Source organism: Taeniopygia guttata, chromosome 31 (genome assembly GCF_048771995.1).
Source record: "Taeniopygia guttata chromosome 31, bTaeGut7.mat, whole genome shotgun sequence".
Taxonomy (NCBI): domain Eukaryota; kingdom Metazoa; phylum Chordata; class Aves; order Passeriformes; family Estrildidae; genus Taeniopygia; species Taeniopygia guttata.
In genome coordinates this window covers 4,640,397-4,655,171 of record NC_133056.1, presented here as the reverse complement: position 1 = coordinate 4,655,171, position 14,775 = coordinate 4,640,397, and the positions used below count along the sequence as shown (strand labels likewise).

At 55.7% G+C, this 14,775-nt stretch overlaps 1 protein-coding gene across 1 annotated transcript; it reads right to left on the bottom strand.

Moving 5' to 3' along the window:
• Positions 1–13,652: 13,652 nt before the first annotated feature.
• LOC140681073 (olfactory receptor 14J1-like) lies at positions 13,653–14,240 on the bottom strand. The gene has a single exon (XM_072920279.1). The coding sequence runs from the start codon at positions 14,238–14,240 to the stop codon at positions 13,653–13,655; it is 588 nt and encodes a 195-aa protein (XP_072776380.1).
• Between the last annotated feature and the right edge of the window lie 535 nt (positions 14,241–14,775).

Sequence of the window (14,775 nt, the reverse complement as noted above, 5' to 3'; positions counted from 1 at the left end):
CAGAGGCAGGGCTGGCAGAGCAGCTCAGCTCCCCGCTGCCACCCAGGCCACGCTGCTGTGTCCCAGACTCCTCTGAGACAGAGATCTGACCCCACAGAGCTGCTTTGGCCATGTGGAAGAGCATCATGTGCTCGCCCAGGACTGCAGAGCCGGCCATGCTCGTACTCCTCGATGTGCTGGGGAGCTGGCCAGAGCACAGCACGTGCACCTCCGATGGGGACCACACGGCTGTCCTTGCCCTGGCTGTGAGTTTCTGCCTTTGCTGGCCCCAAGGCCACCTCTCCAGCAGCTCTCCATCCTCCCTCCCCCACAGCGTCTCCTGCCTCAGGTGCTGGGCTGAAACCTGGCCTCGGGGCAGCTTCAGGGCCACCAGGCCCGCTGCTCCCCCTGCGTCTCTCCGGGCCTCTCCCTCCCGTGCTTGGGCCCTGCCACACGGACACCTCGGCACTGAGCGCTGTCTCGAGGGGCTTTGTCCTTTGCAGGCAACTGTGGTGATGCGGAAGATCCTCCAGGTGCCCTGTGTCCCACAGATGGTGACCGTGTATTTCCCCTGCCTGTTTGTCCATCTGCTCTTCCAAGTGTTCTTCAACACTCTGGATATGCCAGAGCAGGTCGATACCTTCTGGAAGGGATGTCAGCAGCAATACGGCCTTGCCACCAGCCCCAACAGGTGCTCCATCCCAGTCCTCCCGTCCTTGCCAAATCCCTGGGCAGGAGCCAGTGCTCTCAGTGTGACCTGGGCTTTGCTCTGCACACAGGTTTGCAGTGCGGACCCTGAAGTCCCTGCTCTGCCAAATGCAGCACGAGGATGTGGTGGTGGCAATGGAACGCAAGTGTGGCTGGGACACACTGCTCTGTGCTGACACCCACCACTGTGCTGTGGGTCTGCTGGCCAGGTGAGACCCCCTTCACACTGCTGCCTCTGACATTTGTGCTCTGTGCCTGGGGTGCCCCCCACAGTCCCTGTGGTCATGGGCCAGAGGGCCTTGTCACCGAGGGACAGCCAAGCAGACTGAAAAAGGCTGGGAGAGGAGGGTGCCCACAAGGAGCCGCCTCCCAAATAGCCCAGGGGCCCTTGCAGGATGCTGGGGAAAGACCAGACCTCTGTGAGTCAGCCCTGGGAGAGGTTTGTCCCCCTGGCCCACAGCCTTGGTTACTTTGTCTCCTGCCAGGGAGATGTCCTGTGTCTCCATCCCCTTGTGCTCTCGGATCGCTCGCTACCTGCTCCGGCTGCTCAGCACACAGGAGCCACGCTGGGAGCTGCCCTCCCTGGCATTCCTGGTGGAGGTGAGCCTGAAGGCCAGCGCTGCCTCGCTCAGCTGCCTCCCGGCTCTCTGCCCTCTCTTGGCCGCAGTGCCTGGGACGGTGCCCGCGCCCCGTGCTGCTGCCTGGGCCCGGCCCTGTGCGGTTCTGGGCTCCTGCCGGCCGGTCCCCTGTCACTGCCCTGTGCCTTTCAGGTCCTCGAGTGCCTGGACTTGAGTGAACGCGGTGCTGACAGAGTCCTGCAAATCTTGTCAAGGCACCTGAGGAGCGAGTGCAAGGAGAGGCGTCACCTGGCGCTCAGGGCCCTTCTGGAGCTCATCAACGATCCCTCGATGGTGAGAAGGGGGCAGGGGCAGAGGCTGCGCTCGAGAATGCAGTCACTTGGGCTTGGCTGGGCTTTGGGCGCTGGCCCAGCTGCTCCCAGCTCTCCTGCCTCCCGCTTCAGCTGCCCAAGTGCTTTGGAACAGCCCTTTGGCCTCTAGGCCCTGCAGCAGCTGGATGGCATTTCACAAACTTGTGTTCCTCACAGAGAGAAAAAATGTGGAGCCTGACTGAAAGTCTTGTGGAGCTCCTGTGGGATGCAGATGGAGAGATAGTTAGCATGACAGTCATGCTCCTCAACTTTATCATCTTGGACAAGGACATGCTGACACCCAGCCCCATCACACTGCAGCTGGTTGAGGCGCTCCTGCCACTCCTTGACCACGTAAGGCTCACTGCCCCCAGCCACGGCCACTGGCTGCTGCCCAGACACTTTGTGCCCTGTGGATTTGCAGGCCTGCACCAAGCTGAGCCCCGTGCAGCCGATGCTGAGGTCTTTTTTTCTTCCCTTCATACAGGACAATAGCCAAGTGCAGCTGCTCTCCATACTGCTCTTCCAAACATTGATGACTTTTCCACAGGAAAAAGAAAAATAGGCTCTGAAGGCACACGTGCGCCAGAGCCTGCTGCCACTCTCCTTCCACTGCCATGATGAGAACCAGCGAGTGGCAGAGGTGAGGACTCGGCAGCTGCTGCTGTTCCCCTGGCAGGGGCTGGGCTGCCCCTGCCCTGGCACCTCGCAGGCTGCAGCCTCCTCCAGGCCCTGGCACAGGGACGGGTCCTGCGCCCTGGGCTGTGGGGCCATCTCCGCGTCTCTGCTGCTCTCCAGGCTTCTCAGGAAACGCTGCTTTGTGCGGCCGAGTTCCTGAAGAGGAGGGATCTTGAAAAGCTGGTGAAGAACCAGGAGCTGTGGAAGTTCACCGAGTGCCTGGTAAGGAGGGCCGGGAAGCCGCAGCCCCAGCCTGGAGAAGCCCCCTGAGCGCGGTGCTCGGTGTGCGGGCTGGCAGCTGTGCCCCTGCCCACTGCTGCAGCCCGAGGCCGCGCGGGCTCTGCTCCAGGCTCCTGCGGCCCGAGCCGGGTGCCCATGGAGCCCCGGCCCGGCGGGGCTGCGGGGCCAACCCTTCCCTCCTGCCGCTCTCTGCAGCTGGCAGAGGACAGCAGCAGCGCGGCCGAGCACCTGCGCCGGGCCCTGCCCTACCTGCAGAGCCCACAGGAGCCCCTGCGAGAGGCGCCGTCAGGTTCATGGGTGAGCCACGAGCCGGGCCAGGAGGGCGTGTGGGCACAGGGCTGGCAGCACCGCTGGCAGGGAGCTGTGCCGCTGGGCCTGACAGGCTCTGTGTTCCCAGGGACGGCCGGGCGGTACCTGAGGGGGAGGAAGGAAGAGCTCCAGCTGATCTGTGAGGCTGAGTGAGGGCAGCGGGCTGCCAGCGGGGGCTGCCGGGGCGAGCTGCAAACCCTGCCCCAGCTGCGGAGAGCTCTGCTCTCCTAGGTAGAGCACACAGAGATTTCAGGGACACGTGGGGGATGCGTGGCCAGCAGCTTCGGGCTGATCCCCTTGGTCCCTGATCCCTCCCGGCCATGGCAAGAGCCGGCTGGGATGGCCCTGGCAGGGGGGGCTCCCCTCGGCTCCCCACAGAGTCGGGATCTGACCGTGGCTCTGTTCCTCTCTCTTGCAGCCCTTGAATGCCTGACAGAGGATGTCAGTAGTGCCATGTCAGAGCGGCCACTTCAAACATTGCATGTGCTCCGGGCAATACAGAGTGGGCAACACTCCATCTTCCAGAAGGTGCAAGATCATACAGCCCTCTGTGATGTCACACGGACATCTCTGTGATGTCACACAGCCCCTGTGATGTCACAAAGCCCCTGTGATGTCACACAGCTCTCTGTGATGTCACACAGCCGCTGTGATGTCACACAGCTCTCTGTGATGTCACACAGTATCTGTGATGTCACACAGGACCTGTGATGTCACACGGCCCCTGTGATGTCACACAGCTCTCTGTGATGTCACACAGCCCCTGTGATGTCACACAGCTCTCTGTGATGTCACACAGTATCTTTGATGTCACACAGGTCTCTGTGATGTCACACAGCCCCGGACTCTCACTGTGGTTGTTTATCTGTCTTCCAGCCCTTCAAGCCATGAGCGAAGATGACAGCCCATCCTCCACTAACCTGGAAACTCAGGCAATTTTTGGACAAAGATGTGCAGAACTAAGGTCATCTGCTGGATTCAGAGAACCAGGCTCCCAAGCAGAGTACCAGGAGACAGTGAAGAGAGCAGCAGGACTCAATGTCACTGGAGCTTTAGGCACACCTGATGCTGGCCACAGCTGTGCCTGCTGCAAGCTCCCACAGCTGCTGCCTTCCCCCTCCCTGTTGACAGCTCCCTCCCTCCAGCCCTCAAACGCTGCCCATTCCCTTTTTTTGGCTCCCATCTCATCCGTTCCCTTTCCCTTCCATTAATAAAGAGTTTGGTTTCTCCCCCTTACCTGCATCTCTGTGGAGCTGAAGCGGCACAAATCCCGGGCCCTGGGACACACAGGCCCCTGCTGCTGTTCTCTTCCACGCCGTGTTCTGTGCACACACACAGAGGAACGAGGGCAGATCAGGCTGGAGAGGTGCCTGTGCTGAAGGTGCAGTTCCACAACCCTGTGGAGTTGCAGATCTTGCTGTGCAGCCTGAAGCCCCTGGAATTTGGAAGAGCCAACCTGAGTATGCTCTGAAGGCAGCTGTGAGGGATTCAATGGCAAGCTTCCACGGAGGGCAAAGGAGCTTGGAATGCTGGAAGTTTTCAGGAATAGCTTCCTGAAGGCTCAGCAGTGCTCCATCCCTGCACAGGATCAGGGAGAGGGCAGAACCAGCGACCATCCAGGCTTAGCAGGGAGCTTTGGGTGTGCCTGAGGGCAGAGGAAGCAGCAGCGCGGTGCCCGAGACTGGGACACACGACCCTGCCAGTGCCCGGAGCGCTGTCAGGCAGTGCTGGGATCCCGGCTGTGGTTCTGGTCCCCACAAGTGAGGAATGGCAGCCCCAGGCTCAGAGCCAGTCAGAAAGCCAAGCAAGTGAGAGCAGAGGGAGGGCACCCTTCCAGTCTCTCTTGGGCATGGCCGCAAAACAGCCCCTGCTGCTTCTTCCTCCGCCTGTGTTTGGGCTGTGCTGGTGGCAGAGGCAGCCAGGCTGTGCTCTGCCTTCCAGAGCCTGTTGGGAGCGGGCATGAAAAGCGCTGTGTGCACAGCAGAGAGGCCTGGAAGGTGCTGGCAAGAGCATCCTGCGGGAGCAGGGCTCTGGGCTCTGGCTGGGAACAGCCTGGTCTTGGTGCCCTGGGCGCAGGCAGGAGTTGAGGCAGGTGAAGAGGCACTGAGCAGCTTGTGTTTGTAGAGGGCCTGGGGCTGCACGTCTGAGCCTCCACCAGGAAAGGCACTTGGGGGAATAGGAGCTAGAGCTGGAGTGCCTGTCCTGAAAGGACATGAAGTCCTTCAGCCTTGCCAGCGTTTCCTAAGGGTGTGTTGGTGTTGAGCAGAAAAGCCGCACATTTGGGGAAATGCATTTGGAGGACAGGGGCTTGCTTCTCAAGGAAAGTGCTTCCCAGGGAGCTCCCAGTGAGGCAGGTGCAAGTGTCCCCCTTTGGCTCTCTGTGCTCCTTTCAGTCCTTGAGGCCCGCTGCACTTGGCAGAGGGGCAGGGGAAGGGAGAAGGCTGTGAAGAGCAGGTTTGGCATCCACCTGGACCTGCAGGGACCAACCCAAGCACCTGCAGCAGCGTGTGTTACCCCCCTTTGGACAGAGGGGTGAGCAGAACCATCTCTGTCCATCTGTGAGCCCCAGAGCTCTCTGTGGGAGCTGTGAATTAAAAGGCCTTTACACACTCACGTTTCACAGCTTCCCTGCCTGCTGTGTTTCAGCTCTTGGCAAGATGCATTTGCCTCCTGCTTGCTGGGAGCTGCTGTGGCCCAGGGCCAGTACAGACTGGGCTGGGTGGGCCAGGCAGTGTGGTAAGAGAGTCTTGGCTGATCTTGGTGTGTGCCTGGCCTCAGAAAAGGCTTGGAAGGTTTGCCTGCCGAGGTGTCCTGCTCCTTGGCTCTCCCTGTGCATCTTGGAGAGCACAAGGGAGGCATTTCTGGCAGGCCAGACGCCCTCTTGGGACTTCCCCTCTCTTAGATCTTCCCCCTCTTGGAATCCCTGCTCTCCTAGAGCACCCTCTCCTCCCTTTGTCTCTCCCCTTCCCCATCACCTCAGGCCCTGCCACGTGCTTCGTCTGGCAGCTCCAGGCAGGACCTTTCACCATCCCTAATAAACCTTATATTCTAAGAGCAACCAACAGAGATCTCTCGTTTGAATCCATCCAAACCGTCCTGGAGGCTCCTGCGTCCTTACAAAATTATTTTCCCTTTTAACCCAATAACTGATCCCTTGAAGCCTGCAATGCAGGATTTTCTGTCCAGTCACAAAATATCACCCAAACCCATGAAGAAGGAGGTAAGAAGGTAAATAAGAAGAACCTGTCTCCACCCTAAAACCTCCATATGCTTTATATTTATTCCTATGTTCTAAAACCCCAAACTCTAAGTTTTCCACCCTGTGGTAGTATACACCTCTAACCAACTATGCACCTGTAACCCCAGTGCTGTTAAGCAATTTTGGAAGCCTTCTCCACAGCCTCAGGTCAAACGCAGTGTTCTCTTGCAAGTCTGTGCCTTTCAGCACAGCCAGTTTAAAATTCTCAGCATCCAGGGTTCCAACACTTATGGAATCATGGACACTCATGTGACACTAAAGGCCTCACTGAACCATTGTGACACCACAAGGCCTCATTGAACCGAGGGGCCATTGTGACACTATGGAGTGTTGGCAGGCCAAGGGCAGTTGTCACACTGTGTGGCACCATGGAACCAAGGAGCTACAGGGCCCCATGGAACTAAGGATTCATGGAACAGTGTGGGACCCCACGGAACCAAAGGTCCATTGTGACATTGTGGGGCCTATTGGAATCCTGGAGGCCATTCTGACACTTTGAGGCCTCATTGAATCAAGGGGATCTGCAGGGCCCCATGGAACAAAGGAGACCCTTCTGACACTGTGAGTGCCCATGGAACCAAGGGTCCATTGTGATCCTGTGGCACCAAGGAAACCCCTGTGACCCTGCAAGGCCTCATGGAAGCAAGGGACCATTGTGACACTATGGAGCCCCATGGAAACAAGAGGCCAGTGTGACACATCTGGGCCTCATGGAACCAAGGATCCAACATGACACCACCCGTGTGACACTGCAGGGCCCCATGCAAACAAGGGGCCGGTGTGACCCTGCAGGGCCCCATGGGTCCAAGGGAACAGGTAACAGGTCTGGTTGGCTTGGCCTCATTGGGCCAATTGCCCTTGGCATGTTGAGGGTTTCTTCTCATGTACCCCTGAAGCAGAGCCCTGGGGCTCTGGGCTTTCCTTCAAATGGAAAAGAACTGCCCTTCTCATTGAAGCATCCATGGCCAAAATGGGATTCCCCCTCCAAAATTCCCAATATCCAGGGATTGCTCCTAAACAAAAGCTGCCATTACCAACAAGTCTGTTTGACCTTGTCTTCCTGAGAGCTGGCTCTCACCTGCCTTCAAACACTGAGGCTCTGTGCTATTCTTCCTGTGGAAAAGAACCCTCCCTCCTGCACAGGCAACCATGGGCAAAATTGGTACTTTTTTTCCAAAATTCGCTATATGCAAGGGTTTCTCCCAGACAAAAGCTGCCAGGACAGACTGCTCTGACTTGCCTTGGCCTCTGGTGGTCTCCCTGTTCTGCCCTGCAACACTGGGGCTCTGCCCTTTCCTTCCTATGAAAAACAACTGTCCTTCTTCATCCTTCATCCCTCTTCTTCTTTCAGCCAGGTGTCCATGGCCGAAATTGGGATTCTACCTCCAGAAGTCCGATAGTCAAAGATTGCTCCTACATAAAAGCTGCGATTACAGACACATCTGGCTGGCCTTGGCCTCCTTAGGGGGGGCTCTCACCTGCCTTCCAAACACAGGGGATCCATGCTTCCCTTCCTATGGAAAAGAACTGGCCTCCTCCTCCAGGCACAAATGGCTGAAATTGGATTCAACATTCACAATTCCAAATATCCAAGGGTTGGTCACAGGCAAGGACAGACAGCTCTGTCTGGCCTTGGCCTCCGGTGACTGCAGAGTTCATCAGACCCTGAAACACAGGGGCTCTGTGGTTTCCTTTCTGTGGAGACCATTGTGACACTGTGGGGCCTTGTGGAACCCAAGGGCCATTGTCACCCTGCGGGGCCTCATGGAAGGAAGGGGCCACACTTCAGAAGCAAGCAGAACATTGGGACACTGCAGAGTGCCATGAAACCAAGGGAACATGGAACAGGTCTGGCTGGCTTGGCCTCCTAGGGACCACCTGACAGGTCCAGCTGATCTTGGAATGTCGAGGGCTGCATCTCATCAGGCCCTGGAGAAGTAGGGCTCTGTGCTTTCCTTCTTATGGAAAAGAACCATCCATCTTTGCAGGTGCCCATGGCCAAAATGGATACTCCTCCGGAAAAATTCCCTATATGCAAGAGTAATCCCACCCAAAATCTGCCAGGACAGACAGCTCTGGCTGGCCTTGGCCTCTGGTGGTCACATCTCATCTCCAGAAAGCCTTTGAAAGCCTTTGAAAGCCTTTGAAAGCATTTGAGCAGGTTTGGCTGCTGGAACATCAATGAGTCCCTCATCCTCTGAAAAAGTCAGATGCTCTTCTGATCATATGTGTATTATTTTTCTCATTGTGCATTATGTGTGAAATATAATTTTCAGCTAAAAAATATTATTCTTACCACTCTCACAGTGTTATCTGACACAAAACACCTCGTCTACATATGGATCCAGGTCACCTGTATAAGCAAACACAAGAAAGATTCCACCAGGAATTATTTGTCTCTGTTCCCATCTGTCACATCTCCTCTGGAGCTGGAGGTGCAGCCCCAGCACTTGGGAGGGCTCAGGGGGTCACAAGCTCAGCTCTCACACAGAGAATGTGAGGTCAGTGAAATCTCTTTATTGCTGGTCTGGACGAGGCCATCGAGGGCACCCTCAGTCAGTTCCAGGTGAGCCCAGGCTGGGTGGGAGTGTGGCTGTGCTGGAGGGCAGGAAGCTCTGCAGAGGGATCTGGACAGGCTGGAGCCATGGGCCCAGGACAATGGGATGAGGTTCACCAAGGCCAAGGGCCGGGTCCTGCCCCGGGCTCACAGCCACCCCAAATCCCTGGCTGTGCCCTGGCCCTGATCCCCACAGCCTGTCCTGTTTCCTTCATCCCTGCATTGCCAGGGACTTTCTGGGACAAGGGAGCTCTGCTCTGGGGATGGAGGGAGCTCCAAGTGCCACCACTGGAGTGGGAACCACAACTCATCAGGTTTGTGTCCTTTGGGGATCAGGAACTGGTGAGACTCAGAGGCACAGAAAGTTTCTCTTCATGGCCAACAGACCACAGTTGAACAGGACACAATTTAATAACAATCGCACTCATCCTTGAGCTATGTGCAACATCCTAGCAATGTCTGATGAGTCCAGCATTCACAGGTGATTTCCATACTAAAACTGATTTTAGACAAACGTGGTTCTGTTTGATAGATATAAACCGAATTAAGTTTTTGTATCAGGATGCTCGTCCTGGAGTGGGGGAAAAACAGATCAAACAATTCTCGATTTGCAAAGCTGTCAGTGGTGGATGGAGAAGGGAGGTCAGGCTGCTTTTGGTGTTGAGGAAATGCTAAAAGGAGCCTGGCTCATTTAATCTCCTCCTGGCCTGGCTGATCTCCCCTCTTTCCCCTTCCACCCATTGGCTTGTGTCTCCCACCAGACCCCGTGGTGAAGAGCCTGGCTCTGTGTTCTCCATCCCCTCCTCGCTGGCACTGCCAGGCTGGCATGAGGAGCCCCTCAGCCTTCCCTGCTCCAGGCTGGACAAGCCCAGCTCCCTCAGCCTCTGCTCACAGCCCAAGGGCTCCAGCCCCACCTTGGAGGCCTTTCCCTAACCCTGCTCCAGCTGCCAGACATCTTTCCTGCCCTGGGGAACCCAACCCAGGCCACAGGGACCTGGATAATCCATGTCCTTGATGTCCTGGTCACACAGCCCTGGCTCCTTGTCCCCATCTCAGGCTCTGGGGTGGATCCTGTAGAACATCCTTTGGTGGAGGTTCAGGGGGATGCCAGGGGACAGGGACCCTGCTGGGCATGAACAGCATTGGACTTGTTGGGAGAAACTGTGAGGGGGACCTGGGGCAGAGTGACCAACGCAGTGACCTCACAGAGCCCTCCTGGGATGTCACACAGCCCCTCTCTGATGTCTCAGCCTGCTCTGTGAGGTCACAGCCCAATCTCTAATGTCACACAGCTGGTTTCTGATGTCACAGCCAACTCTGCGATGTCACAGCCAGCTCTGTGATGTCACAGAGACAGTCTTTGATGCTGTAGCTGCTCGATGACCTCACATAAACCACTCTGTGATGTCATAGCCCACTCTGTGACCTCATGTCACCAGGTGATAAATTGTCTCCACAGGTGAGCTGACACCTGGAGCTTGTTCTCCAAAACCCCAGGCCCATGGAAACCACACAGTGCCCATTGTGGGAGAAGGGGAACTGGACGTTCACCAGCCTCAGTGTCCTGCCAGCTCAGCCAGGCCCACGGGAACATTGGGGTCCACGACCACCAGGGACCACCAGAGAGACCCCCAGGACAGAAGAACACATGGATAAAGGGCAGGGGAAATATGTTAATGGTTTTGGGGAAATGATTATCAGATGTGTGTTTAGTCCAGGACTATCAATGAATACATGTGCAAAATACAGAATATGAACAGAAACTTTCCTGCACTCAGCATGCTCGGCTTTGGGAGGAACTATCCCCTGTGCATCTGGCTGAATAAAGAATGCTGCTTCTTAATGCTGCACTGGTGTTAAGGAGTTTTCTGTTTTACCGAATTTTTGGTAACACTGCACTCCCAAGGAAAGCTCTGTCTCCTGCTGTTCACAAACAGAGAAGGGCTGGTGGCAGATGTGGGGGTCGGAGGCTGCCTGGGGCACAGGGACCATGAAATAATCAAGTTTTCAATGATCTGTGAAAGAAGGAGGGGCAGCGACAGAACTTCCACACTGGAATTAGGAAGGGCAGCCTGTGGCCTATTTAGGATGCAGATTTGGGGGAGTAACGAATCAGGTACTGATTTTTTAAAGGGAAACAACCCTTAAAAACAAAGGGGTCCATGGAGGATGGACACATTTCAAGAAAGTAATCCTACAGGGGAAGTAGCAGCCTGTCCCAGTGTGGCAAAAGATGAGGTGGTGAGGAAAATGACTGGCCTGGTCAACCATAGAGCTTTTGTGGGAACTCAGGGGAAAAAAGGACAGGCAACTCAGGAAGTCTTTATAGATGTTGTTAGGTCATTCAGAAAGAGAAGTTGAGAGGTGAAAATGCAATTAATGCTTAACCTGGCCACTTCTGTGAAAAATAACAGAAAATATTTCTATAAATAAATTAATAGCAAAACGTGGGATAAGGAGAACCTTTACTCTTTATTGGATGCAGTGGAGAATATAGTAAATAAAGATAAGGAAAAGGCCATACTACTTAACACCTTGTTTGTATCAATTTTCAATATTAGGAAAGGTCATGCTCAGGCCAAAAGTTCTTCTGACCTGGTAGATGGGCACAGGGAGCAGAACAGCCCCCTGTAATCCAGGAGGAAGCAGCTGGTGACCTGCTGAGACACTCAGATGCTCACAGGCATATGGGATGGGATGGGATCCATCCTAGGGAGATGAGGGAGCTGGTGGATGAGCTCCCCAAGCTGCTCCCCATCATTTACCATCAGTCCTGGCTCACCAGGGAGGTCCCAGAGCACTGGAGGTGCCAGTGTGAGCCCATCCCCAGGAAGGGCTGGAAGGAGGATCTGGGGAACTCCAGGCCTGTCAGCCTGACCTCGGTGCCCAGCAAGGTTATGGAACAGATCACCTTGAGTGCCACCACAGGGCACCCACAGGATGGCCGAGGGGTCAGAGCCAGCCAGCGTGGATTTAGTGGGGCAGGTCCTGCCTGAGCACCCTGATCTCCTTTTATAACCAGGTGACCCACCTGTGGATGTGGGAAAGGCTGTGGATGTGTCCATCTGGACTTCAGCAAAGCCTTGGACACTGTCTCTGACAGCATTCCCTGGAAAAGCTGCAGCCCACGGCTTGGGCAGGTTCCCTCCTGGCTGGGAGATGGAAGAGCTGGCTGGAGGCTGGGCCCAGAGAGGGGTGGGGATGGTGCTGCACCCAGCTGGTGTCCAGTCCCTGGTGCTGTCCCCAGGGATCTGTGTTGGGCCCAGTCCTGTTTAACATCTTCACCGATGATCTGGGTGAGGGGATCGAGCCCACCATCCCCAAATTTGCAGGTGACACCAAGCTGGGTGTGAGTGTGGGTCTGCTGGAGGGCAGGACAAGAAGACACAGCCTTCAGCTGCACCAGGGGAGGTTTAGGCTGGACAAGAGGAAGAAGTTCTTCACAGAAAGGGTGAGTGGGCATTGGAATGGGCAGGCCAGGGGGGAGGTGGCAGAGTCACTGTCCCTCTCCAGTGGCACTCAGTGGCATGGTCTGGGTGACAAGGTGGTATTAGGGCATTGGTTGGACTTGATGATCCAAAAGGTCTTTTCCAGCCTATTTGATTCTGTCATTCTGTGATGATTGGGACACTCTGGGACCATTGTGACCCTGCAGGGCCTGGTGGAACTAAGAGGACCATGGTGACACTGTGCAGGCCCATAGAACCAGGGCTCCATTGTGGTGCTCTGGGGCCCAATGGAACCAGGGAGTCCCCATGACACTGGGTCCTGGTGGAACCACAGAGGCCATGGTGACACTGCGGGGCCTCATGTAACCGAGGGGTTTCACCACTGTGACACTGCGAAACCACGGAGAGCATTGGGAGAGTCCAGGGCCCAGTGGAACCAAGGGGCCGTTCTGACACTGCGGGGCCTCATGGAACCAAGGGGACATTGTGACACTGCAGGACCTTGTGTAACCAAGGGGCCACTGTGACACTCTGGGGCCTCCAGGAATCTGGAAGGCCCTTGTGACACTGTGTGGCCTCATGGAAACAAGGAGTCCATTGTGACACTGAGGGGACTTGTGGAACCACAGAGAGCATTGTGACAGTGTGGGACCTCATGTGACCATGGGGCCTTTGTGACGCCCTGGGGCCCCATGGAACCAAGGGGCCTCTGTGAAACTGCGGCACCAACGAGAACATTGTGACACTGTGAAGCCCCATGGAACCAAGGAGTCCATTGTCACATTTTGGGGCCCCATGGAACCAAGGAGACCAGTGTGACAGTGCAGGGCCTGGTGTAACCAAAGGGACTTTGTGACACTGAAGGGACACATGGAACCAAGAACATCTTTGCAGATGACACCAAGCTGGGTGTGACTGTTGATCTGCTGGAGGGTAGGAGGGCTCTGCAGAGGGCCCTGGACAGGCTGGATCCAGGGACCAAACCCAACAAGGTGAGGTTTAACAAGTCCAAGTGCCGGGTCCTGCACTTTGGCCACAACAACCCCTGCAGCGCTACAGGCTGGGGACAGAGGGGCTGGACAGCAGCCAGGCAGAAAGGGACCTGCAGGGACTGATGGACAGCAGGCTGGACATGAGCCAGCCGTGTGCCCAGGTGGCCAAGAAGGCCAATGGCTCCTGGCCTGGATCAGGAATGGTGTGGCCAGCAGGACCAGAGCTGCTGTGCCAGCACTGATCTGCCCCCAGCTCTGCACACAGACATTGCTGCTGCAGCTCCAGAGAAGGCAACAAAAGGGCATCTCTGCAGAAAACTTGGCTGGGAGATCCTTTAGTTCCTTTGAAGCCACCAAGAGTGCAGCCCCTCATTGACACAGTCTGTGGGCACAGGGGATATGTTGAGTAACAATATGAGAAATGGAACTAAAATTATATTTATTGTGGACAATATGAAGAAAGTAAAAAGGGAAAAATTCCCCACAGTTAAAGCAACAAGAAGTACCACAGATGACTTGTATTTAAACTGATTTGCAGAAATTGCCAATCACTTTAATGTCCCTGAAAGCATCCAGTCATCAGTGTCCACACTGCAGCCTTGATCTCCTGGTTCCTCAGGCTGTAGATGAGGGGGTTCAGGGCTGGAGGCACCACCGAGTACAGAACTGACAGGGCCAGATCCAGGGATGGGGAGGACATGGAGGGAGGCTTCAGGTAAGCAAATATTACAGTGCTGACAAACAGGGAGACCACAGCCAGGTGAGGTAGGCAGGTGGAAAAGGCTTTGTGCCGTCCCTGCTCAGAGGGGATCCTCAGCACAGCCCTGAAGATCTGCACATAGAAGAAAACCATGAACACAAAACAGCCAAATCCTAAACACACACTAATAAGAAGAAGCCCAAATTTCCTGAGGTAGGATTTGGAGCAGGAGAGCTTGAGGACCTGTGGGACTTCACAGAAGAACTGGCCCAGGCTATTGCCATGGCACAGGGGCAGGGAAAATGTATTGGCTGTGTGCAGCAGTGAATAGAGAAAGGCACTGGCCCAGGCAGCTGCTGCCATGTGGGCACAAGCTCTGCTGCCCAGGAGGGTCCTGTAGTGCAGGGGTTTGCAGATGGACACGTAGCGGTTGTAGTACATGATGGTCAGGAGGAAATACTCTGATCCAAGAAAGAAGATAAGCAGAAAAACCTGAGCAGCACATCCTGTGTAGGAGATGGTGCTGGTGTCCCAGAGGGAATTGTGCAGGGCTGTGGGGACAGTGGTGCAGATGGAGCCCAGGTCGCTGAGGGCCAGGTGGAGCAGGAAGAAGAACATGGGCGTGTGCAGGTGGTGGCCGCAGGCTACGGCGCTGATGGTGAGGCCGTTGCCCAGGAGGGCAGCCAGGGAGATCCCAGGAAGAGGCAGAAGTGCAGGAGCTGCAGCTGCCGCGTGTCTGCCAGTGCCAGCAGGAGGAAGTGGCTGATGGAGCTGCTGTTGGACATTTGCTGTGGCTGCACATGGGCACCTGGTCATGGAGAAAGGACAGTGAAGAGTTAGAGGAGATACCTGTAACCAAAATCAAAGTAATTTCCCGTACACCCTCCCCTGGAACACACAGACATGGTTTAAGTGTTTTTCAGTTCTAGGGTTTTCGTTTTTAAGCTTCCCCATGTCTTTGATGGTGGTCTTGGAT